The following is a 26635-nucleotide window of genomic DNA, read 5'->3' on the forward strand; positions in this document are numbered from 1 at the left end:
CAGAGAACTTGACAGCTGCAATTCACTTACTTATGAAACAAAACTTGTAGCAGGTTAGAAGTTTACCACAATGTATAACTCAATTATAATTGGTTTAAGTATCTTTATAAATTTGGAAGGTCTTTTTTGTTTCATTTTAAGGCTCCTAACCAATCTAAGTGCAATAAAATATGGTAAGGCAAAGAACTATTGCTAGAGCCTCAGGCATGAGAATCATTAACATAGCCATTGTGCAATCTACCATTTCTAATTGAGAAGGTATTTGAGAGCTTTACATATCAATAACGTCTTATTTAACCTTTTGTTACATCTGTATAAGATGAAGACACACCCTAGATGTGCACAGGTTTTTTTAGACCAAGTTAGTTAAAATATATTGGTTTTTAACTAATTTTTACCTCCGGCTTTAAATGTAAGTTAATTTTACCTTTATGAGAACTACTTTGAAAACCTTTTTCATTTAACTTTGCCTGGTAAGAATATAGCCTTTAAGTTACATTTTTAACCTTAAAGTTAATGTTTACCAAACTTTAAACACACACATAAACATGGTCTTCAATACACAAGGAGAAAAACTTTTGTTACAAAGACATGTCATTTTAAACATGAATCTAGATCTGCACTGTCCCAGCCGTTGGGGGGGTGCCATCCGGAGGTGGCCTCCCGCGCAGCTCCACTTCTAGGAATTGTAGGTTGCCATCTCTGCAGGGAGCTGTCCGTATTCTAGCTCTTCAGCTTTCAGAGCAGAGCTGGGGATCTCGGCCAGGGGGCCCAGTCCCGGCAGGGAGCCCGCGGTCTCCAGGTGGTCCAGGATCTGCCCAGACTTCATAGCAGGAGGGCGGGCGGGCCGGCCATACAGAAGGCGTGGGCCGAGGTGCGCCAGGGTGGTGGCCAGGATGGGCTGCACCCCTACCCGCCATGTCTGCTGCCCTGCTCCCAGCGGCCGAGCAGTGTGGAGGGAGCCCACGCCCAATGCCCTGTGCCATGTGGCAGCGAGCCAGCTCCTGCAGGCAGGCGTTGGGCAGAAACCACAGTGTGGCCCAGAGAGAAATGTTCCAGAAATAGAGAAACAGTCTCATGAAGAAAGGGCAGAGGCCTTTGGAAACCTCTTCACAAGCAGAAAAGAAGGCCATTGTGGCTTTACATATCTGATCTTCTTTGGTCTGTTGCATGTGTGTGGAGCCGAGATTCTTGTCCCTGTTCAGGGCACCATTATGTCGTTTTCTCCGGGCTGGCTTCACGGGTGGGTAATAGATGACCAGAAACACATGGCTGAGCTGATAACACAGTTTAATCTTTATTCACGAGTGGGCAAACAGTCCAACACCTAATCACCACACAATGTGCTCCTCCATTTTTCTCCTCCGGCGGCAGAGTCAGGAACTCAGGTAGTAACGTAGGATGGGGCAGGGAGAAGGGAGAAGCGCAAAAAGACAAAGACTAAACCACAATCTCCCAGAGGCAGGGGGAGTGAGACCAAACCAATGTGAAGCATACCAACAGGGAAGAGCTTCATGAGTGGTGAAGCAGGGCTGCAGGTCTCTCTTCATCTCTCCCTCTCTATGCCCCTCCTCAATTTCTCTGTCTCTATCCAATAATCAATACATTTTTAAAAATAAATAGGAAATCACTGCCTGATTCTTCATATAATAAATTTAAGTAAGCAAAAATGCTTTCAGACTAAATCATCTCTGTATGTTTTCATTTAGCAGCAAAATTTGATCATTACAGTAAATAGGTAACATAAGTCGTGCTTATAGAACTAATACATTTCATTTGAGACTTAGTCACATGCATATAAGAAAGTGTTCACTTATTTACATGTAATTGTAAGTTTACTAAACATTAATTTTTATGTTGTCATTTCCCACATCTTAAATAAGCATGAGTATAGGGAGGGAAAAAGAGAGGAAAACATGGTACCTGCTACATTCCACAGAGATAAGTATCAAATGGTTACAGTTGATTTATTACTGGATTAATTTGACTGTGACACTTACTTTATGCATGGAAAAATGTAATATATGTACATAATTGATATTATTTGTATAGACATTAATGCTACAATAGTCTTACGAATGCATTATAAAATGTCCATTAGTTTAGTTAGTTTAGTAGTACCTTTAGGATATATATTTAAAATAGTTCATTCACCAGTATCATTTGTAGCTATGAATTCCACTGGTATCATTTGTAGCTATGAAGTCACAGAGCAGTAACAAAGAATTCATATTTTTGATTAGAACAGTGATTGTATCAATCATGTATAGCCTAGGAGTGTTTATTGAAATGCATATATTAATACTTGATTTCACTTTAGACATTTTCCAAGTAATTTTAATTTACCATAATTTAAAAATACCTCCTCACATACATATTCACATTAGTACTAGCAAAAGAAAAATCCTTGCTATCATTTTGCACAGTAACTCAATTGGTTTTAATCCCATTAATCAATGTCTCCCTTCCATGAGACCTACTTTGCAGCCTGTGACTCATGTTTGCTTAATATTGCATTCTACTTTTTACACTACACTAAAATACAGCTCTGTAAATCTTTTAACATTTTTAAGTCTTGGGCTTATGATAAATTGGTGCCTCTGGGTAAAATCATTCAGGACACATGATATGGCACATCAAAAGATGACCCTAAAAGGCCTGACCATTTTTTAAGGAGAAGAATTTTTAACTCATTAATGATAAATTATCTAGTCACTTCACTTAAGGAAACCGTCTGTGAAATATTTTTAAAAAGCACTAATACATATGTGTGTGTATACATATATGTGTATATATACATATGTATATATATATACATGTGTGTATATATATATATATATATATATATATATATATATATATATGGAGAGAGAAAAGGGAGGGATTAATATAACCCACACACATACTATCCAAAAAAACTACATGAAACTGTCAGTACTTAGATTTTTAGAAGTTATTTAAAACAAAGAGAAGGAGACTAGGACTTTCTTAATTTTATTTATTTTAAACTTTTATGTAAGAAATGAATAATTATGGTAACATCTAAACTATTTACCATTTCTGTAAGCTCTCCCATCTGCAGTTTATCCTTCACTCTAGAATTCTCACTCTATTAAAGTGCAGATGCCTTCCTTAGGAGATTCTTCAGAGGCTTTCCCAGTCCAGTGTTAAACTGCAGACTCACTTCCATAAAGCACCTGGTATCCCACCATTCTCTCAAACATGCTTTCTGTTTCTTGCTTCTGCTGTTTCTAGACTTTCCCCCTCAATCTTAAATGCTACTTTTCCCTTCTCATATTCTATTAAATCCTCCTCATGGAAAAGCCAACTGAGATTTCTGTGGGTCCTTCCCTTTAACAAGTCCTTCTCCCTTTGCCTGCACTTAATTTTTTTGTATTGCCACTATGTTGTTATTCCACTGTCAGCAATTAAGATACCTCACCTTCCTTACCCTCAACAAACTATTACTTCATTAATATTCAGAAATATTTTCACTCATTTATATTTAATACTTATATTAAATATAAGGATTATATTCTATATTATACTTATGTTAAATATTATATTTAATCTTACCTGTGAGTTTTCTTTTAATTGGAGAAAAGGGAGGGTGATGCAAGCCAAAAGAAGTTTTCCATCAATTTCTAATGTTTTAACAGCTTACTGAATAATTTCTTTTTAAGCATACATATGTAAGTTTTTTTAATTAAACTTTTTTAAACATTTATTTTTTATTATGTTATTGATTGATAGATAAAAAAAGAAATTAGAGGGAGGGGTAGAAGTTGAGAAAGAGGGACAAAGAGACACTTGAAGCACTGGTTCACTGTTCATGAAGCTTCCTCCCACAGCTAGGGACCAGTGGCTTGAACCTAGGTCCTTGTTCATGTTAATAATGTAAGCCCAATTGGGTATGCTACCTCCCGGTCCCCAAAAAGGAACATATACATATAGTTGGTAACCAATTTTTTTTATACTGAATCACTTATTGTTAGGTATTTTCCTAGCAAGTGTGAATTTATCTCATTTTTAGTAGTTGTACATTATATATATATATTACATATATCATTGATGATCTCTGGCTTATGGTGGTATGGGGGATTGAACCTGGGACTTTGAAACCTCAGGATAAGAGTCTCTTTGCTTATGCTCTCTCCTCCACCATTCATTGCATTGCTATTATAAGCAACACTCCTCCAAACCTGTATATGTGTGTATTCACAGTTTGGCATAGTATTTCTTTAGATTAAACCCCTAAAATAAAAATTTTAAAAAGCTAGCTTGAAGGGGTATGCATATTTTTAAATATGTAGTGTCAAATTATTCTCCATAACTATTAAGGTTAGTATACAATGTACCATTTAAATCCTTTGTCAAATATGGTACACTTTTTCTTTTATTTATGTTGGCTTTTAGTTTTAATCTAATCCAAATTTGAATGATCCAAAGTTCTCATGTTTTGGCCTTTTTCTCACTAGTATTCTTTTTAGTAGTGTTAGTCAGAAAACATCTCTTTTGTGGAGATGAAATGATTGCCTTGTAGGTCATGTGTTTTTTTTTTTTAATAACAGGATATTTATTTATTTTAATTTTTTTCTTATTATCTTTATTTATTGGATAGAGACAGCCAGAAATTGAGAGGGAAGGGAGAGATAAAGAGAGTGAGAGAGAGAGAGAGACAGAAAGACACCTGCAGCCCTGCTTCACCACTTGTGAAGCTTTCCCCTTGCAGGTGGGGACCAGGGGATTGAACCTGGGACCTAACGCATTGTAACATGTGTGCTCAACCAGGTGCGCCACCACCTGGCCCCAGGTCATGTTTTAAGGTAAACATTTTTAAGTGTTATCATTATATATGCTATTCGTATTAGCCTTAATATTCCTAAATATTAAGGAATTATTCATGGAATTCTAATAAATTAGAATTCATAGAATTCTAATAAATTATAAGTTTCAAATGTAATCATTATAAGTGAACGTGTATGCACTATGTGAGTGATCATATAAAGAAAACATGAATTTAACATAACAAAAGACTTAGTCTGTCAACAAAAATATATTATGACTCTGAATTTGGTACTTTGTTGCTGTAAGTAACAAATACGAATGTTTAAATGAGCACTCAGATCCTCCGGTATTAAGTTCTGGTTCTCTAAGTGAGATACTCCCCATTGTGACTTTCCTGATGGTCTGTAATTAGAGGAATTAGGACCAGTATTCTAAACTGGGATTTCTATAAGAATGATGGATTACTGAATGATATGAGTTCCTTGACATAGGAATATCTTAATGTAGCTAAGACTTTGTCATCAGGAAGAAATAGATATACTTTTTAAGTACCCTTTCCTCTGTAACATTTGGTTTAAAATGATTTATATATGGCTAATGATTTGCTTTGTATAAGCATTTATAATAATTTTAAAAATTATTTAAAGGTATCTATATTGTCATTTCTTAAAACTACCCCATCTATCTAAACTTTACTTAATCCCTTGTTCACCATTAATCAGTGAGCAAATATCCATAATTTGTTAAGACCATTTAACAAATCGAATGTAGTAGACAAGATAAATTAATTCTACTTTAATTATTATTTTTGCTATTTTTATGGAAAACTATGACTAACTTAACAGTACTTTGTTTTCCATACAGTACTATCCAACATGCACAAATGTTTTATACTTCCATTGTAGTCCAGTTAAATTTGTCCTAGAATATGAACCATTATTGATAAAATTGTTTGTATTTTTTCCCACCTAGTCCACAATTTCGGTGTTTGCATTTGCAATTCATTTTTCAAAGCAATTTTAGCACTTAAAAGTCTTCTCAAAGGATCCTATAACTTGACAGCCTAAACAGAATTTTTTTTGTCTGGCTTCCATATAAATCTACTGTGGATTTACAATAATTTTTAATGGGAATCTCTGACTACAATGAAGAAATGAATAAGTAGAATTTCCACTTTATCCTGAAATGTATGTTTTCAGTTTTAAGTTAGATGCTTTGAAACATGTAAATAGTTTTAAAGAGTTTGTTTAGTAACTAATAAGTATTAGGGAACCAGGCAATGCCGCATCCGTTTAAGCATACTTTATGCAAGGACCCTTGCAAGAATCCAGGTTCAAGCCCTACTTGCAGTAAGGATGCCTCACAAGCAATGAAGCAAGCCTGCAGGTGTCTTTCTCCCTACCTCCCCCTTCAGGTGGTAGGAGGAGTCCTGATGCATGATGGTGGAGGAGTACCTGACCTGGGGGTGATTGTGTTTTGCAGAAAACTTTGAAATTTCACACATGTACCTATAATTCTATTTACTGTATATCATTAATCCCCCAATACAATTAAAAAGAAAGAAAACTCTCCTATACTTTTCAGTAGTCCAATTTCTAATCACTTTTAAAATCCTGGTTTAAATTGTAGTGCATAATTACTTTGAGAAGCTTGTATTTCACCATATAACCTCCATTGCCATCTCTCCCCTAAACTGGAGTTTATCAATAACTGAAAAAATTATATCATATATAAGTATATGTATGTGTGTGTGCATAATTGTCCTTTTAAGAAAAACTGCATGATTCCAAAAATGATAATCATGTGCATCATAGCATTATTTTAATATGTGACTTCAACTTTTTCAGGTGAAAATAAACCTAAAATGATCATCTTAAATTTCAAGACAACTGTATTAGAAAAGTTTGTTTTTCAATGAATAATTTCTCTCCAGATAGATCTCAAAACTTTTCTTTAGAATTATGTATATTGGAACTAATATGACCACTATACTGGAAAATTTTCTGATTCATAAAGTGGCATCTTTTCTATTTAGCCATATATATACTCCTCAGATGTGTAAAGAAATTAACACATCATCTTATCTTTATATGTAATCTAAATAAAAATTTAAATGAATGTATTAAATATTATAGCTAAACAAATAATGCTGAAAATATTTAGAATTTCTAAAAGCAAAATTAGATCCCGGTTTTATATCCTCTTTCTTCCCCCCTTCCTCTTTATCTTTTTATTTCTACTATTATTCTTTATAAATCTTACAACATGTCAGAATTACACATACCAGCATTCAAATTTCTTTGATGAAAATGAATTTTCCTTCATTCCTAGAACTGATGACTTTCAATCTCTTCTGCCTGTTTCCCACCATCTTGAATGATTTATTTCAATGATTAATTTTCTTGTTTATTAGCCCTCTTCTAATTCTACAAGCTGAATAGTTGTCTTGCCTTTTTAACTAGTGCTTGGGAACACAGAAGTAGGGAGAGTGTGGCTAATAAAATAGGCAAATTTAAGATAGCTCAGCTTAACAGTTTTCCTGGCTTGTCATCCTTGCAACCCAGATTCAAAACCTGGCCCACTCTAGACCTGAGGAAGATTCAGAGCTGTGGCGTCTTTCTGTTTCATCTGTCTCTTTATCTGAAAAAGTAAGCTAGAGAGTAAAGGCCTGGTGATGATCCCTTCTTCACCCCCAAAATTCAGGTGTGTGTTTCTGTCTATGAAGAAACTCCAGTTTGTTAACCTATTTTTTTAAGTAATTTTTTTTTTCTTAAGATGTATTTACTTACTTTTCTGAGAGGAAGAGCCCAGAACATTGCTCGGTTCTGTCATGTGGTATTTCAGTGACTGAGTCTGTGGCTTCTAGGTCCTAAGACATCCAAGTTCAGTGTTTTAACATTTAATTATCTTCCAAGACCTAGAATCTTCTTAGATAATATTTTCCTGGACTAGATAAGAGGAAACTACTACAACTTCCCCAAGCCTGACCTTCTGGAAAGTTACTGTATGTCCCCTCATGGAAAAGTACCAGATTATTTTGCTCATATGTGGACTATAGATAATTAAAGCATACAAACTTGCTCATGCACACACACATACAAAAGACCAAACTGTTTCTCAGACTTTGTGAGAGCTAAGAGGGGTAAGGCACAGAATTTTGATGGTTGTTACAGTATAAAACTATACCCCTGCAATTTTATAATCATGTAAGCCATTATTAAACCAGTTATAAAAACAAAAGCAGTATAGGTGGAATAACATTATGGTATTCAAAATAATTGTACTATAAGTGATCATAACCTTTTGTGTTTTGTCAATAAATATACAGCATTTTGATCACTTATTAAAAAATAGTGGGAGAGAGATGGAGGGTCAGTTATTATTGTCCATGAATAAACTTCTAATATGAAATCTTCCCCCCCCCAAAAAAAAAAAAAAAACTTTTATTTCTGAGGCTCCAAAGTCCCAGGTTCAATACTACACATAACTATAAGCCAAAGTTGAGTAGTGTTTGTCTCTTTCTCTGTATCTTTCTCTTTGTGTCTCTTTCAGTAAAGTAAATTAAATATATTTTAAAATAATATATAAAATAAAAGCAGATCTCTCTTATAGGTATTGACCTAGTATACCTAGTAGTTCTTGGAGTCTTATATTAAAATATACAGTACCCCACAGGCGGTGAAGCAGGTCTGCAGGTGTCTATCTTTCTCTCCTCCTCTCTGTCTTCCCCTCCTCTCTCCATTTCTCTCTGTCCTATCCAACAACGACAACAACAATAATAGCTACAACAATAAAACAACAAGGGCAACAAAAGGGAATAAATAAATATTTTTAAAAAATTAAAATATATATATATATATATATATATATATATATATATATATATATATATACAGAACCAGTAACCATATGACTCAAATCTGTCAAATTCTTTTAAATTTCTCTTTTTACTAACTAGTTAAGAGCATGATTTTTTTTTTGCATGATTTAAAAAAAAAGTTTACTTGTGTTCATATATTCTGGAAATCACATAATTATTGAGAGCATAAAAAGTAAAGAACTCTGTGGGTTTACATGTTGCATGCTACATAACTAATATCTCTTTTTCCTGGCCCAGTGAAATGGTGATAGATTAATCCACATTAGCTGCCATAGCTTCTTGTTTCATTTTCGAGATATCATAATCATGTATCATTGTGACATTATCATTTATTTTACTGAAAAATCACTATTCTATGTGATCCCAAAAGAATTTGTTGTTAGATGTATGTTAGACCAGAGATAGGTGATTTGTCGTTTTTTTTTTTTTATCTTTTTTTTTCCCCTTTTGTTGCCCTTGTTGTTTTATTGTTGTTGTGGCCTTTATTGTTATTGATGATGATGTTGTTGGATAGGACAGAGAGATATGGAGAGAGGAGGGGACTCCCATTTTCATGCTCTTTGAAGATTAGTGGCAGGGGGAAAGAGACACTCACTCCTGCCATTATGAAATCCAGTGTTACTCAAAGGATTACTGCTCTGTGGATATGAGCAAGAAAAATACTGATTCTGTATAGTCATTATCCCTTGATATTTTGTGTTCCATTGTATTCTGGGTTTTAGAATGCTGTTATAAATGTAGTATTTTCCAACAGTACTTAATGTACCTGCTTTTAAACGAATTCTTTGAATTATATCATAATTTTTCATCAGGCTAGATAACTGGGAACTTGATAAGATGACACTGAGACACTGAAATGTAATGTCTTAATGATAACTCTCTGGTTATGAATGGAGTACTAGAAAGTGAATAACAGTTTTTTCCTATGAAAGCAGCAGTAAATAGGAACGCTAACAGATGAAGCATATTTATATTTCAAAAGCCTTTCTCTGAGCCCTGAATATTAGATAGATGATACATAGATAGATGGATGGATGGATAGATAGATAGATAGATAGATAGACAGATAGATAGACAGATAATTAGATGATAGATAGATAGATAGATAGATAGATAGATAGATAGATAGATAGATAGACAGATAATTATGTGATCCAAGAAAGTTGCTGTATATAAAAAGAAAGTCCCTTTTTTTTCTAGGGGTTGTTAATGCCCACATGGCTTAAGTGAGTTGCCCAAGGTCACTCACTGAGTTGCTGGGGAAGCCAGAAATAGAATACAAGTCTCCTGACTCCCAGTTCACTTCTCCTCAATATAGTTTTCTAGCCTCTATACCCCTGCTGCTTCTCAGGGGAAAAGAAGTTAATCTTCCAGCTATTAATAGTCACCAAATTGGTGGTAGCAGCACAGTGGAGAAAAGTAACTGTCTTTACACTGCAGCATTAGTATAAAAATATCTGGTAATGGAAAATTTGACAAATGTCATGTTAAAGGAGTGGAAAATTAAGATCTGGATCTCATTTATCTCATTCTCAGAAAAGTAAAATTCCTTAGTAGAACAGAGATCATATTTTTCTTCCTGCCTTAAAACTGTATTTCCTAAAACATTCAACTTTGCCAACACAGAACCTATTGTCAGCTAATAAGAATAATGTGTGTAATATTGGTGATTGATAGAAGTGTATTTTCTGATTTTTTTCCAAGTTTGAATTACTTAATTGACATGCATAACACTTTATTGAGCTTTCAGTATAATTTAAGTTACTTTTAATACATAAAACAAAATGTAATATCAATTAAAGTTTAGTATTTTTGTTGTTTTCCCACCAAACTTATCATTGGAACTGAATACCTGCATGACTCCACCATTTCCAGCGGCTTTTTTTGTTTTGTTTTTTTTCTCTTCTTCTTTATAGAGGATGAGACACACATTGAGACAGAGGAGAGACACATGCAACAGGGCTCCACTACTTGTAAACCCTTCCCTTCTGCAGATGGGGGGTTTTAACAGGTTTTAGCCCAGGTCCTCATGCATGATCACATTTGCACTTTACTGGGTGAGTTACCACCAGCCCCATCAACTGAAAGTTTCACTGTATGATTTCTGGACACCAGAAATAAAAATAATTTAAATCCAGAATAACATACTCCAAGCAAAATTACTTTGTGGCAGGCACTGTTCAGTGAACCAGAATGAAATAGTAAAGCTCAAAAAGAAGTGAAATAAGAAATATCAACACACTGGGACTGATTAAAAATTTATTTATGTAATGCACTACATTTTTTTAAGATTCTATTTATTTATAAGAAATATAGGAGGAGAGATAAAGAACCAGACATCACCCTGGCACATGTGCTGCCAGGGATCGTACTCAGGACCTCATGTTTGAGAGTCCAAAGCTTTATCACTGCGCCACCTCCCAAACCACAATCCACTACATTTTTTTCAAAGGAGGTTGAGAGCAGTTTATGTACTTAAACATTAAGTGGACATTCAGTTAAAATAACCCATCTCTAATTTTGGACCAAGAATTTCCCTGCAGACAACTTCAAATATTTTATTTCTGTAAAAGAATACTAGGTCTAATTAGAGAAATATCATTATGTTTTTAATAGTAAGGGTAAGAGAACTATGGCAGTGATTGTAAAATTCAAGAAAAGAATTTAGTTTTTTTAATTTTTGAGACTTGAGTGACTAAGAAGAAAAGGACATTAAAACTAAGAAAGTAGGGAGGCCAGGTAGTGGCACACCTGGTTGAGCACACATTACAGTGCTCAAGGCCCCAGGTTCGAACCCCCGGCCCCCACCTGCAGAGGGAAAGCTTGTGAGTGGTGAATAAAAGCTGCAGGTGTCTCTGTCTATCTGCCCCCACCACCCTCTTGACTTCTAGCTGTCTCTAATAAATAAAGATAATGAAAAAAATTTTAAAGAAAAATAGAATAAGAGTAGACTAAGAATAGAATAAGAGTAGAGGATTAAGTACATCTCCTAGGGAAATGTGTACATTTATTGTGTAAAGAAATAGATAAACTAATAAAAATTATTGGAAAAGCAGAAAGTAAATTAGCTTTTTGAAAAGATAAAACATATAAATTATGTATGGCCATGAAAAGTTCATTAAACTTGGTGACCTCTTCACATATGGGATATTTGCATTTACATTGTATCAAATAAGAACACTTTAAACTCTTCAAATTATGTTCATTTATCTTTGACACTAATCTGGTGTTCGTAAACCTTTAAATTATGTGCATTCATCCAGAAAACTTAACTAACATACCTGAGGATATAGCCGATATAATTGTTTTATTGCCGTGGGATTTTATTAATCATTGCCTTTCTATTTAATGTAGGCTATACTTCAGTTAGTAATATACTGGTGATTTGTTGTAGCAAAACAAATTACAAGTCTCTGTGCCAACAAATGGTGTATACTTTTATTACCTTAAACCAAAGTCAAGCACAAAATTGTTTCTAAAAGTTTAATCTATTATAAATTTGTTTTCATGATTATCAAATATCCCAATATGATTCTTTATAAATGTTGATGTGAAACATCTACTATTTTTTCTGTTTTAGAACATAATAACTTTACTTTAAGTTATTAGTAAGGGCTAGGGAAACAGCATAATGGTTTACATTATGAAGTTCCTAAAGTCCCAGGTTCAATCCCCAGCACAACCATAAACCAGAGTTGAGCAGTGCTCTGGTGTCTCACTCTTTTTCTCTACTATGCTAAATAAATAAAATATTTTATTAAAATGTAAGTTAGCAGTAAATTAATTTTTTAATCTTTCCTATTGTTTTCTTTCAAATTTTTGTCAGCAGAAAAATGTGCTTTAACTACTGGTAGTAATAAAAGATATTTTGATTAATATTACTGAGCTGCTCTTTAATTTTGTTAAACAGGTACCTCTTCAAGTGAATCAAATTTGTTTAATATTCCTCCACAAAAAAGAACGAGAAGAAAACTTATGTGCACTCCTTTGAAAGCAGAACATACCCAAAAGCCTAGCTTGTCTGAATGTGTACATCTCAATGATTCCCTTAGCAAAGAACTCCAACCTATTGTATATACTCCAGAAGACAATAGAAAAACTTTCCATAATCCAGCCACAGTGACATTACTAAAGCCATCATTGCATGCTACAAACTTTCCAGCCACCAGTATAAATATAAACAGTGATACTATGAAAGCATTACATGAAATAGACATCCCTCTCAATACAACTGAAAAATATGAGCAGGAGAATTTGGATTCTACATTTACTATATGCAGAGATAACGGAAACCAAAAGAGCAAATTTTCTGAGCAAGAATCACTACCAAACAGTGATATTTTACAAAGGTACAAAAAAAAAATAGTAATTACCAGGGTTTTTTTTTTTTTTTTTTGCTTATTTTTATTTAGCCTTGTAACTAAGTTTCTTTTTATTCTTTTGCTGTATTTGAGATTTATTTCTTACATCAGGTGTAGTATCTTAATTTTAAAAGTCAGCTTTTGCCTTCATTAAATATTAATTGTTTAATTTTAAACACTAGTCCTCTAACAAAATGTTATAACATCTCTAATTTGATATCATCAGTAATTAATCCTCTGTAAGCTAGAAGAAACCTATGTATATATCTAGTTGGTTCTTCACAATCCAAAGCTAGATATTATAAAGCGTCAATGGAGGTGTACTGTGTTTATGATTATTCGTAGTTGTCTTCAGTGGTCAAAATTCCACTGTTTCTATTGATGTGTAGCGAACTTCAGTTTCCTCTGAAATAATCATATATTTAAGACATGATTGCTTGTCATTCAAGCAAATAAACCCTTCTTACCTCTTATGTGTTAGCTTATCTAATTCAGTATTGGAAGAATGATACCTCCATCTATCTATAATGCTGGAAGTACAAAAATCTCTTAGTAGTGATTCTCCTAATGATATGAAAGGCAAACAAGGAGAATTTTATAAAATTTTAAAGAATAATGTTTGCCTTTACATATGAATATCAAATGATGTTCTGACTCGGGAAGTATATATCCTCATTTTTCTCCATACAACAAAGAAAAACGTTATTTTTTTATTGTTTAATGTACAGACTTGCCTCTTCTTCACTTTCAATGAAGAATTCTCTGCCAGTAAGAAACATAGTACCATCCTACATGGCAATGACTGCTGCTGCCAAAAGAAAACGGAAATTAACAAGGTAGGAGTAAACACAAATGGGTTCATTCTATATACTTAGTTCAGATCAGCTCTATATTTTGTTTCCTGTCCTTTGTTATTTGTAATTAGGATGTCTTACATGTGATCAATGGTAAATTGCTCTAAATAAGAAATCAATTGATATTACTAAAGGGAGATCTTGATAAAGCCCAGGTATCCCAGTAGTATTTACAAAAACTATTTCAGATGACTTGAACTGAAATTTCACCTAGACTTCCAAAATGTCATTTAACTTGAACTTGTGTTTTAGTGACAATCTTTACACATTTGGTATTTTTTTCCTTTTAGTCATTAGTGAGCTTGTTCTGTTTTAAATTACATTATTTTAATGGCATTTAATATATGACTGCTATTAGACAAAGCTACCTATCATGAACAGTTATGTAATTGAAGAAATATATTCAACAGCTGCTTGAGGTTACTAGTGAATAGCTAAGTCTGCTAGGACTTGAGCTAAGATTCCAAAGAAAACAAAAGCAAACTGTGATGAACCAAACCTTCTCTGCCTTTTTTTTTAAATGATGATCTATTTTTTATTATTATTTAGTATTTTTAATTCATTACATAAAGCATAGAGACCAAGCAGAAACCTAGAGCTCTGAGCAGTGTAGCTGGTGAGAGCCAACCTTATGAGTATGAGGCCAACAAACCAATCTGAAAGTAGCTGCTAAGATGCAACAGTATTAAAGTTTTCACTTTCTTTTTTTTAATTTTTATTTATTTATTTTCCCTTTTGTTTCCCTTGTTTTTATTGTTGATGTTATTATTGATGTCGTCATTGGATAGGACAGAGAGAAATGGAGGGAGGGGGAGAGAAAGATAGACACCTGCAGACCTGCTTCACTGCCTGTGAAGACTTCCCTGTATGTGGGGAGCCGAGGACTCAAACAGGGATCCTTATCCACGTACGCTTAACCGCTGTGCTACTGCCTGACTCCCTAAAGTTTTCACTTTCTTTTAAGTATAGGGCATAAAAAATGCTGGTTGGGGATCATCTTGGTTAGAATGGTCTGTTAAACACATTGTATTTTATTGGAGCCCCTGAAAGTCCTATGCTCTAGGAGTATGACAAACTGGAAATAATTAGACTTTCTTTTCTTCATCTTTTTGAGAGAAGGAAAAAGTAAGAGTGAACAAGTCCCAGCAACAAAACTTCCTTCATTGTGGTGAGGGCTGCACTTGAACCTGGGTCCTGTGCACAGCAAAGCAGCACATGGCAATTAAGCCATTTTTTAGGCCTCTATCACCTCTTTAAAGCCTAAAACAGACGTTAGACCATGCAATTTCTGTTTGGAGCAAGGTGATCTATCTATACCCCATGTGCTTACAAAATGAAAATTAATTAATTTCTGAAAGAATGTATCATCTATAATTTCTATAGCTGTTCAGATACAATGTATAGCACTGAAGCAAAAATTGCTAGATAGGTGCCATGGGACATGACTAGATGGCTGATAACTAAATGTGAAATCAGAACTAGGAGGTAGTTCACCTGGTAGAATATAATTCTTTCTGTGTGTGATGAGTCCCTTGGTTCAATCCTCAACACCATATGAGAGCACTGTGGTTGGTGCTTATGAAACTCTTGGATAGTCAACCAGTGCTGCAGCTGCTCTATTTTCTCTCTCAAAATAAAGAAATAAAGAGTGAAAAATTAGGCTGGAGAGGTGCCGCGTGGTGGTGTACCTGTTTGAGCATATATTTTACAATGTGCAAAAACCTGGGTCTAAGTCCCCAGTCCCCAACTGCAGGAGGAAATCTTCACAAGTGGTGAAGGAGTATTGCAGGTATCTCTTTGTCTCCTTATCTATCCTCGCCCCCCACCTCAGATCACACATGCATGAAGTCCTGAGTCTGTTCCCCAGCACAGCATTCAAAAGAATGAGAAACAAAATTAACAGTAATTCATAAGTGATGCTGATATTGGGATTATCAATTAGGACTTTAAATTTTTAACTGATTAAACAAAAGAGATGCTATGATTTTTTTTTCAAGCAGGAGGTGTTAATGTAGAGAATTTCCCAAAGAACTAAAATTCTATTAAAATGAATCAAATATATTGAAATTAAGATCACAGTGAATCAGTCTGACTTATCAGGCATGGTAGCAGAATTTAGTGAACTGCAAAACACGTTAGTAGAAACATCTGAACCAATATGCAAAAAGATAGACCAACAGAAAATATAAAGAGATAGACATGAGACACAATTTAAAAGACCTTTATGTACTTTGAGTCTCAGAAGGCAATGAGAAAAAGGATGCAGAAAAATAGTTTATTTAAAACTAAAGAAAGTATCAGTGTTGAGAAGCACTGCAAACCATAAGTAGAATTAATAGAGAAATAAATTATAGCAATGTAAAACTTAAAAAAAAAAGCAAGAAAAGGCTTAAAGAGTTATATAACCTGAGATCTAAATTATAGTCTGCAACATTTACTGTAATGATAATGCATAGTGATTATAAAAGTGATATGCCTTGCTCTATCATTTTTTTTCTTTGACATGTAGTTATAGGGAAAATAGGTTTTTTTCTTTTAATTTTTTTTTATTGGGAGTATTAATGGTTTACCATAAAGAGTAAATACAGTTGTTGGTATATGTGTAAAATTTCTCAGCTTTTCTGCAAAACACTCTCACCTCCAACCTAAGTCCTCTACCATCTTGCACCAGGACCTGAAAGTACACCAAACCTAGTCCAAGCTCTTCTTTGTGTTTCCCTTTCTGTTCTTATTTCTCAATTTCTAGCTGAGTGAGATCATCCTATACTCATCCTTCTCTTTCTGACTCGTCTCACTCAACATGATTCCTTCAAGTTCCATCCAAGATGAGGTGAAGAAGATGAATTCATTATTCTTAATAGCTGAGTAGTATTCCATTTTGTGTATATACCACAACTTTCTCAGCCACTCATCTGTAGTTGGACACCTAGGTTGCTTCCAGGTTTTGGCTATTAGAATTCTGCTGCTGAGAACATAGGTATACACAGATCTTTTTGACTGTGTGTGTTTGACTTCTTATGATATATTCCCCAGGAGAGGAATTGCAGGATCATAAAGTAGGTCCATCTCTATCTTTTCCAGAGCTCTCAACAGAGGGTGGACCAATTTACATTCCCATCAGCAGTGCAGGAAGGTTCCTTTGTCCCCACAATCTCCTCAGTATTTGTTGTCACTATTCTTTCTGATGTATGACATTCTCACAAAAGTGAAGTGGTATCTCATTGTTGTCTTTATTTGCATTTCTCTGACAGTCAGTGACTTGGAGCATTTTTTTTCATATATCTGTTGGCATTTTGCATCATATTCTGTTCATATCTTTTCTTCATTTTTTGGATGATTTTTTTTCAGAGTTTGTGAGTTCTTTGTATATTTTGGTTATTAGTCTGATATATGGCATATAAAGATCTCCTGTTCTGTAAGGAGTCTCTTTGTATAGTGGTTTCTTTTGCTGTGCTTTTCAATTTGGTGTGGTACCACTGGTTTATTTTTGTTTTAGTCTTCCTTGAAGTACTTCTTATGCTAATAACTTCAGTTCTGTTGTCAGAAACAAGGGTTTACTTTTGTCTTTCCTTTGCTTCTTTATATTCTACATATGATCTATCATTCAGTATTTGTCTATCACCTGACTTACTTTGTTTAGCATAATCTCCTCAGTTCTAGCCATATTGTTGTAATTGGCAAAATTTCATCTATTTTATGTAGCTGAGTAGTCTTTTATTATGTATACATATACCACATCTTCTTTATCTAATCACTTAAGGTGATTTTTATCCTTTTTTTTTTTAATTGGGGGATTTATAGTTGACAGTATAATCTTTAACACACAGGCACAGCCTTTCATCACCCCTTGATCTAGTAATACACTTGAACCTCAGTGTCCCTTCATCCTGTCTGTTTCCCTCATCCCCAGAATCCTTTGCTTTGGTGCAACTCAGTCCAAGTTTCACCTTATGTCTTCCCTTACTGTCCTCTATTCTGGAACTTTTTTTCTTATATAATGGACATGATGTTACCTGGACTAGTATAAACAAATGTATAGTCTATTTATACTCAATTATACATATATATCCTTATACTTACACTGAGGACCTGTCCTTTCATTTCTAAAGTATAGAAGAAACATTAAATTCATAAATGTACAGTTAGCAGATCATTTTTTTCATTTTTGACTATCCACAATATTTAACAATTTTTAATTTGCTAGACACAAATAATATTAGTAGAATTGATCAGGTTCATATATTAGACTCAGTCACTTAATGAGTAAACCTAACCACCTTCACATTTCATTCATTTCGTCACAGATTTTTATTTTGTCAAATATGTTATTCCTTCTATTAATGTTAGTTAAGTTTCTGGTTAACACTGTTAGGCGAGATGTACCATAGATTTACAGCAAAAACTAATTATAAAATCTAAGCATAGACGTTATCAAAATCAAATAATTTTTAAAGAAGTGCCAACATATATAAATTAAATGTTTGTGATGATCATAGAAGATTTAAAAGAGCTTCCACATGACCCTAATATTATGAAAAAAATATTATGGGACATATAAGATAAGATTTCTCATAAACTTTGTTTCATTGCATCCCCTCTAGTACTAATAATTAGATCCTGCCATTAACTACGGTTAAAGAGATTATTGCTTGAAATGTACATAATTACTTTTCTTTAATCTTCTTTTTCCCTAATTAAATCTACATGAGTTTGAAAGTAGTAAATTCTGGTATTTTCCACTTAGCAACTTCATGTACATATTTAGGTGTGTAAATATTCTTTTTTATTATTATTATTAAAGATGGGTAGACAACTCCTAGAGCCTCAGTGATAGCTAAGCAGTTGATCATAGAACTCATATGCCTGAGGCCCCAGAAGTATCAGATTCAATCCTCATCACCCATGTGTGTATGTGTGTGTGTGTGTGTATGGGTGTGTGTGTGTATGTGTCGTAAAAACAACTATTAAAAATTAAAAAAAAGAAGTCCAGCAACATTATTCTAAAAATGTTTCAAACTGAATATTTACTTACTATATCAGTTGAAATTAAAGATCATACTAATTTAATATCACTATAGCAGACTTTTAACTAAATTATCAGCTTACCAAATGTGTAATATGCATATATGAAAAATTTTACGGGTAAGTCAGATTTTACTGCTTTGTAAGTGTCTTTCTTAGCACTCAAAAATGAACTCAATGCATAATATATTGTTGGTTATTTTAAAATATCTAATGATTCTAACTAGAAATTATCTCAACTGAAAAATGATAAGAGGTGTTATATTTATTAAGCAGAAATATTTTACCAATTTGAGGGAGCAAAAGTTAAGGGTTTTTTTTCCTTTTTTTAATTTTATCTATTATTGTTTAATGAAAGATACAGAGAAAAAGATAGGGGTGTGGGGGAGGGGAGAGCTAGACAACCGAATAGCACTGCACTGCTGTAGCTTATTATGGTGTAGAGGATTGAACCTTGGGTTTCAGAGCCCTGAGCATGGAATACAAATTTAATTCAGAAAAGACTGGGAAGACAGCATAATGGTTATGTAAAAGGACTTTGTATTCCAGCAAAAGCACATTAGAAATTTTTTGTTAGAAAACTGTTATAAGCTCAGATTTGAATAAGCATAGTTAGTCACTTATAATTAAATTTCCTTTTTATTTCTTGATTGGGGAATTAATGTTTTACAGTCGACAGTAAAATACAATAATATTTCATACATGTATACCATTTCCACATTACAATGCAACCTGTACTATATCCTCCTCTACCATCATGTTCCAGGACCTGAACCCTCCCACTCTTGGCACCCCAGAGTCTTTTACTTTGGTGCAATACACCATCTCTGGTCCAAGTTCTACTTAGTGTTTTTTTCCTTCTGATCTTGTTTTTCAAATTCTGCCTACAAGTGAGATCATTCCATATTCATCCTTCTATTTCTGATAACTAAACATGATTCCTTCACACTTCATACAAGATGGCATGTAAAGATCACCCATTCAATGGGAGTTCTCTTTATTTGGGTAGTGGTTTCTTTTGCTGTGTAGAAGCTTTTTAGTATGGTGTAGTCCCATTGGTTTATTTTTGTTTATTTTGTCTGAGTACCTTGTCAAAGATTAGATGTCCATAGCTGTGGGGGCATACTTCTGGGCTTAATGGGGGTTAATGCATTAAATTTGCATATGACTGGGTAATATAAGTCTTTTACTTCTTTTGCTAGGTCTGTTCCTAGATATTTTATTGTTTTTGTTGCTATAGTCAAATGAATTTATTTCTGGATTTCTTTTTCTTCTAACTTAGTGTTTGCATAGAGGAATGCCACTGACTTTTTTATGTTAATTTTGTAGTCTGACACCTTATTATATTGCCTGATAACTTCTGAGAGCTTCTTCTTGCTGAATTCTGTAGGTTTTTCTATGTATACTATCATCTTAAAATAGTGAACCTTTGACTTCTCTTCCAATCTGTATCCCTTTATTTCCTTGCTCCTTCCTGATTGCTATAGCAAGAACTTCTAACACTGTTGAATAGTAATGGTTTTAATGGGCAGTTTTTCTAGTACCTGATCTGAGGGGGGTAATCCTTCCAGGTTTTCACTATTAAGTATGATGTTGGCTGTAGGTTTGCTATATATATGGACTCCACTATCTTGAGTTTTCCATATTCCCATTTTTGTAGTATTTTGATAATAAAGCAATGTTGAATTTTATCAAAAGCTTTCTCGGCATCTATTGATAAAAACCATGCGGTTTTTGGAATTGCTTTTATTGATGTGGATCACAGTGATTGATTTGTGTATATTAAACCCAGTTTGAATCCATGGGATAAAAACTTGGTCATGATAAACAATCTTTTTAATATACTGCTATATCCGGTTGGGTAGAATTTTGTTCAATATTTTAGCATCTATGTCCATCAAAGATATTAGTCTGTAGTTTTCTTTTTTGTTGTTGTTATATCCCTGTCTGCTTTTGGTATCAGGTATCAGGCTTCATAGAAGCTAGAAGTGAATCTGTCATTATTAAACCATTTGAAGCAAAAAAAAAAAAAAAAGAAGAAGCTAGAAGTGAGTATTCTTGTATCTTCAATCTTTTGGAAGAGTCTTAAAAGTGGAGGGATTAACTCTTCCTTGAAAGTTCTGTAGAATTCATTTGTAAAACCATCTGGTCCAGGACTTATTCTTGGGAAGGTTTATGATAACTATTTCAATTTCATTAGCTGTGAGGGGCCTGTTCATATTATCTAGTTCCTCTTTATTTAATTTTGGAAGTTCGTAGGTATCTAGTAAGTCGTCCATTTCTTCCAGGTTCTCTAGCTTCATGGCATGTACTTGTTCATAGAAGCCTCACATGATACATTGGATTTCTGTGGTGTCAGTTGTGATTATCTCTTCTTTCATTTACAGTTCTACTTATTTGAATCTTCTCTCTTTTGTGAGTCTGGATAAGGTTTTGTCTATTTTGTTTACCCTTTCAAAGAACCAGCATTTGGCTTTATAATCTTTTGTATAGTTCTCTTATTTTCAGTGTTACTTATTTCTGCCCTAACTTTAGTTAGATCAGTCCTTCTGGATACTTTAGGGTTCCTTTGTTCTTTTTCTTCTAAGTCTTAAAGGTCTGCAGTCAGTTTGTTTATTTGAGCTTTTTCTTGTTTCCTAGTGTGTGCTTGTATGGCTATGAACTTCCCTCTCACTACTGCCTTAGCTGTGCCTCAAGTATTTTTATACTTTTTTTTGTCTTTATTTTCATTGAATTCTCAATACATTTTGATTTCTTCCTTAATTTCTTCTTTGACCCAGTAGTTATTAAGTAGTATGGTGTTGAGTTTCCATATTTTGAGACTTAAATTAATTTTTTCTTTGTTGTATACTGTTAATTTAATTCCACTGTGGTCTGAGAAGATACTTAGGATGATTTCAATGCTCTTGAATTTGTTGCCACTGTCTTTCTGACCTAAATATAGTCTATCCTTGAGAATGACCCATGTAGACTTGAATAGACTGTATATTCCAGTTTCTTGGGGTGAATGACTCTGAAAATATCCAATATTTCTAGTTTATCTCTTCATTTAGTTCCCTCATTTATTAATTTTCTGCCTAGATGGTCTGTCACGTTGAGAGAGTGGGGTGTTGAAATCCCCTACTATGACTGTGTTCCTGTTAATATATTGCTGTAGCTCTTTAAGTACATCTTTGATGGATTTAGATATCCCCTCCTTGGGTGCATATATGTTAATACTCATTAAGTCCTCTTGATTGACTAGATCTTCTGCCCATTCCTATCTTACTTTATTTTATTTAAGGTCTATCATCTCAGATTTGAGAATAGCTGTCCCTGCCCCTTTTTGTGGTCCACTGGCTTGTATGATAGTTTTTTGTACTTTCACTTTGAGTCTGTATTTGTCTTGTTGAGTTAGGTGGGATTCCTGCAGACAACATATGGTTGAGTTGTATTTTCTGATCCATCTTCCTGCTTTCTGACTTACACTAATTTAATTCAGGACATTGACATTTATTGGTATTATAAAATGAAGGTATTTTAATACATTATTCTGGACTTTTTAGATTGTTCTGATATATAGCATGTTTATGGTGATGTTGTGATTTATAGAAGATCTTTCAGAACTTCTTGTAGGGCATGTGGATGATAGTTGATTCCTTCTTTCAACTGTTGCTCATCAGAAAAGGTTTTTATGTGTCCATTTAGTCTGAATGACAGTCTAGCTAGATACAGTAGTCATGGTTGAAAGCCTTTCTCATTGAACACTCGATAAATATCTTGTCATTTAAATATTTGTGTGGAGAAATCTGCTGGTAATCTTATGGGATTTCTTCTGTATATGATTTTTTGTTTTTCTCTGCGGTCTTTGGGACTCTGTTTATTCTTACTCCTTTTCATTCTAAATATGATGGACTTTGGTGTCTTTAAGTCTGGGTTAAATCTGTTTGGGATTCTATGGGCTTCTTGAACCTTTATATCTTTTATGTTGTCTAAAGTAGGGAAGTTCTCAGTTACTGTGTCCTGTAAAATGTGTTCTTCCTCTTTCTCTGGTAAGCCAATATTTTGTATATTACTTCTTTTGAAGTCTCTGTTTTTGTTTTCAGTATCTCTTAATCTCTTTTTGAGATCTCTTTCTTAGGTTTCTCTAATTCATCCTCAATCTTGTTAATTCTGTTTTCTGCCTCACTTATTCTGGTCTGTCTCCCCTCTATTGTTTTCTGTAGTTCAACTATTTTGTTGCCTGTTCTGAAACTGTATTAGTTTGTTCAGCTAGTTGTGCTCTTAGCTCAACTCTTTCATCTTTCCAGCTCTCTGATTACCTCGAGATAATTAGTGTTTTCTTTTAGAGTCTCATTTGTTGTTTCCCCATTTCTGATGATATTACTTTCAAAAGCTTTCCTCATTCCTGTAACTACTGTATTAATTAATGTTTGGATATTGTCTTTATTATGTGCCTCTATCTTTGGGGGGCTTTTATCTGAGCTTTCATCCTGGTTCATCTCTCCAATGTTTCTTCTTGGTTTAACCATTGTATTTGGTGTTATAATGTCCTTCTCTCAGTACTTTTCAATCCACTAATCAATCACACTTGTCTGAATTGGTATGTGTATAACTTAGGTAGTAAGAGTTCACTGTTTGGGAAATTAACAGTTGTTTTAATGTTACCTCAATCCCTGAGGTGAAGCACAGTGCCCTTTTATCTTCTTTATCTTCCCTGAAGGCTATGGGAGCCTGAGGCCTTTTTATCTATAAGTAGATTATTTATCTAAATCACTCACTCATGACCAAGAGATAAAATAGGGTGGGGATAGATAGCACAGTGGTTATGCAAAGCAACTCCCAAGACCTGAGGGTCTAAACTCCCAGGCCCAATCCCCACCTCCAGCTGTGGCCCTGTGCTTCTGAATAAATCCTGATTTATAAGGAAATTATTCATCCCTTTTCCTATTTATCACAAGAATGTGCAAAAGCTCCTACTATATGGCCTTAACTCTTAACCACTGGGAGTGTATATTTTCTTCTAAGTCACCTATCCAGCTGTCTTCCACACACACACACACACACACACCCATGTCAATATAGGGTTTCCTTATTGCTGTTCAGTTGTAAATTGGTGAGGCTTAATTTCTCCTCCCTTCAGCAGTATTTTTGTTGATAAAGCTCATACTGGAAATGGTATATCAACTGGCAGACTGCTGTACTGGTACCAGCCACTCCTAAGTACAGACTTTAGCCCCAGGAATCTCTATTTAAGCCCCTCTCTGTCCATGAGCCACACGTGTTTGTACTCACCTGTGGCTTGGCAGCTTCCTGGAGTGATCTTAGTCTCGTGGGGTTCTCAGGTGATTCTTTTGCTTCATAGTCAAATTTCTTTATGGGCCAAAAATGTATCTATATGCTTACAATTGTCTGCCATTTTACAGTTTAATATTTTAACATTTCTCTTTTTCTCTAATTTCTGTTGCATGTTGAGCATATATTAGAATTTAGAAATGTAAAAAATGCTTTATTAAAATGAAAAATTTCCCTTCAAGTTCTGCATCAAATACTTTGTCAACTGCTGAGGCAAACTCTGGATTTGTCAAACGTATTCGACGAGATAATTCAAGTGATAGTGATAAGAACTTACAGGAAAACAAACCAACAATGGGTATGTCTTAGTTTTTATTTTATATTTAATATATATACAACTTTTTTATATTTTCTTTAGAATCCCCTCTAATTGACACTATTGTGAAAGAACCACTGCTTATAACTAACAAATTACTAATGTTACCTTCTAGTTATTCTAGTTAAGATCATGTTAATTGACATCTAGAAATGTTAATTTCTTATGATTGATCTTTTTAGCATAATTGTTTTTTTATTTTTTTAAATAGTTATTTCCCTTTTTTTGCCCTTGTTGTTTTATTGATGTCGTTGCTGTTGGAGAGGACAGAGAGAAACTGAGAGGAGGGGAAGACAGAGGGGGAGAGAAAGAGAAAGACACCTGCAGACCTGCTTCACCACCTGTGAAGTGACTCCCCTGCAGGTGTGGAGCCAGGGGCTCAAACCGAGATCCTTACTCTGGTCCTTGCAGCCATGTGCGCTTAACCCGTTGTGCTACCACACAACACCCAGCATGATTGTTTAAGTTGAATGGATGGAGAAAATTCCTTTGGAGTGGTACTTTTATTTATTTGTTTACATTTTTATTATTATTATTTTTCCTTTTTGTTATTATTTACAGGTTGTAGATTTACAGAATATAGTTCCTCACCACTATCACCACCAAAATTCTGTGCCCTTACCCTCCCAATGGTAACTAACCTCCGTAGTTCTCACAAAGTCTTAGAGACTGCTTGTTTCTGGTTGTTTTGTTTTTGTTCATTTTTTCAGGGTCATGTGTTCTATATTTTTATCTTTCTTTTCTCTCTAGAATATAAAAGATACATCCATAAAGTAAAGCCACGCATGGTTAAACAATATGGAAGAAATATTTCTAAGGAAAATTTAAGATAAGCCACATCAAAATCAAAGACTGTGAAACTGACAGATCTACTGGGGAAAGTGTCTGTTGCCAATGCCCTTTCAGAAGCTTACTGTAAATTTTAGAAAGAAGACTATTTTAAAAGCCAGGTTTGCCCAAATATCTTCAGCAAGCAGAAAATAGAATTCTTTCTGTTTTGATAGTTTTCATGCTGAGCAAGTATAAAATTTCATCAGCAAAGGTTATATTGGAAAGAGATTTTAGAAGTGATAAAAATTATGGCCCAAGATTTAGTTGGTCTTATTATTCTAATAACATGGCTTTCCTTTCAAAAATATGTTAATGTAAAAAATGTAGATGCACGTATTCATAGAGTTGTAAATATTATTTAAATATTTTTCATAAATAAAATGCTGTTTTTATTGTTACTCAGTACTCTAAGAAAATTGTGTTTATGATAGTTAATTTTCTCTTTCATTGTTAACTTTCCCTCATAAACTGTTATTTTACACAAAACAGAGATGTTATAGGTTTGTATTTTAGATTTTCTCAAAACATACAATGATAGAGCTAAATCTGAAAATGATACATAGGTCCTAATGAGAATGAGAAATGCATTAATCATCCCTGCTGTTTTAGGAAGTACATGCATTTGCAGCTTAATCATAAACTTTTCACCTACCTTCTTTGTTCTGAATACAAACATGATTGGTTAAATGAATTTTTAATTTTATTCAGCTGAGGCCCAGTTCCACTGAAGCAAACAATCACATAACAACCAGTTAAAACATTTAATTTAAGCCTTTTAAGTTAGTCAAATGTTTCCAATTAAAATCTGGCTAGGAGAACATTGATAGAATAATGAATTTTGACACTGGCAATTTCATAATCATAATGCATACTGAATCTGTTGAATAACAGTTTAGAGGTTCATAATGATCATAAAATTAACAAAGGATTAAAGAATGGAATTTATACAAAGATAGTTATTTAGCCAGTTGGAAATAACCATTTTTGAATTGTTGGTGCTGACATCAATTTTTTCTTGTTTATTTTTATTAAATTAAGACCTAAAACAAAATTTTGATCTTTGCAGAATAGCATTTAGCAAATAAATTTACGTTATGCTTTAAAATCTATCTGAGGAACATGTTCATATGTATGTGGATATTGTATTAAAATTAGTTTACAAACAGTGAGCGTACACCAGGATGATAATTAACTGTTTTGACAGTGAAATCACACAAGAAATTCATCTCCTGGTTGTGTCCCCAATAAT

General features: G+C 33.9%; 1 protein-coding gene across 1 annotated transcript in view; it reads left to right on the forward strand.

The window, feature by feature from the left end:
- The window catches only part of KIF18A (kinesin family member 18A), a 72857-nt gene extending 47090 nt beyond the window's left edge, over positions 1-25767 (forward strand). Inside the window, exons 14-17 of the mRNA XM_007533520.2 lie at positions 12579-13017; positions 13758-13865; positions 24422-24537; positions 25306-25767. Coding sequence (XP_007533582.2) covers positions 12579-13017; positions 13758-13865; positions 24422-24537; positions 25306-25388 — 746 coding nt within the window. The 3' untranslated portion in view covers positions 25389-25767. The remainder of the gene's footprint in view (positions 1-12578; positions 13018-13757; positions 13866-24421; positions 24538-25305) is intronic.
- The last annotated feature ends 868 nt before the right edge of the window (positions 25768-26635 follow it).

This window comes from Erinaceus europaeus, chromosome 17 (assembly GCF_950295315.1).
Source record: "Erinaceus europaeus chromosome 17, mEriEur2.1, whole genome shotgun sequence".
Classification (NCBI taxonomy): domain Eukaryota; kingdom Metazoa; phylum Chordata; class Mammalia; order Eulipotyphla; family Erinaceidae; genus Erinaceus; species Erinaceus europaeus.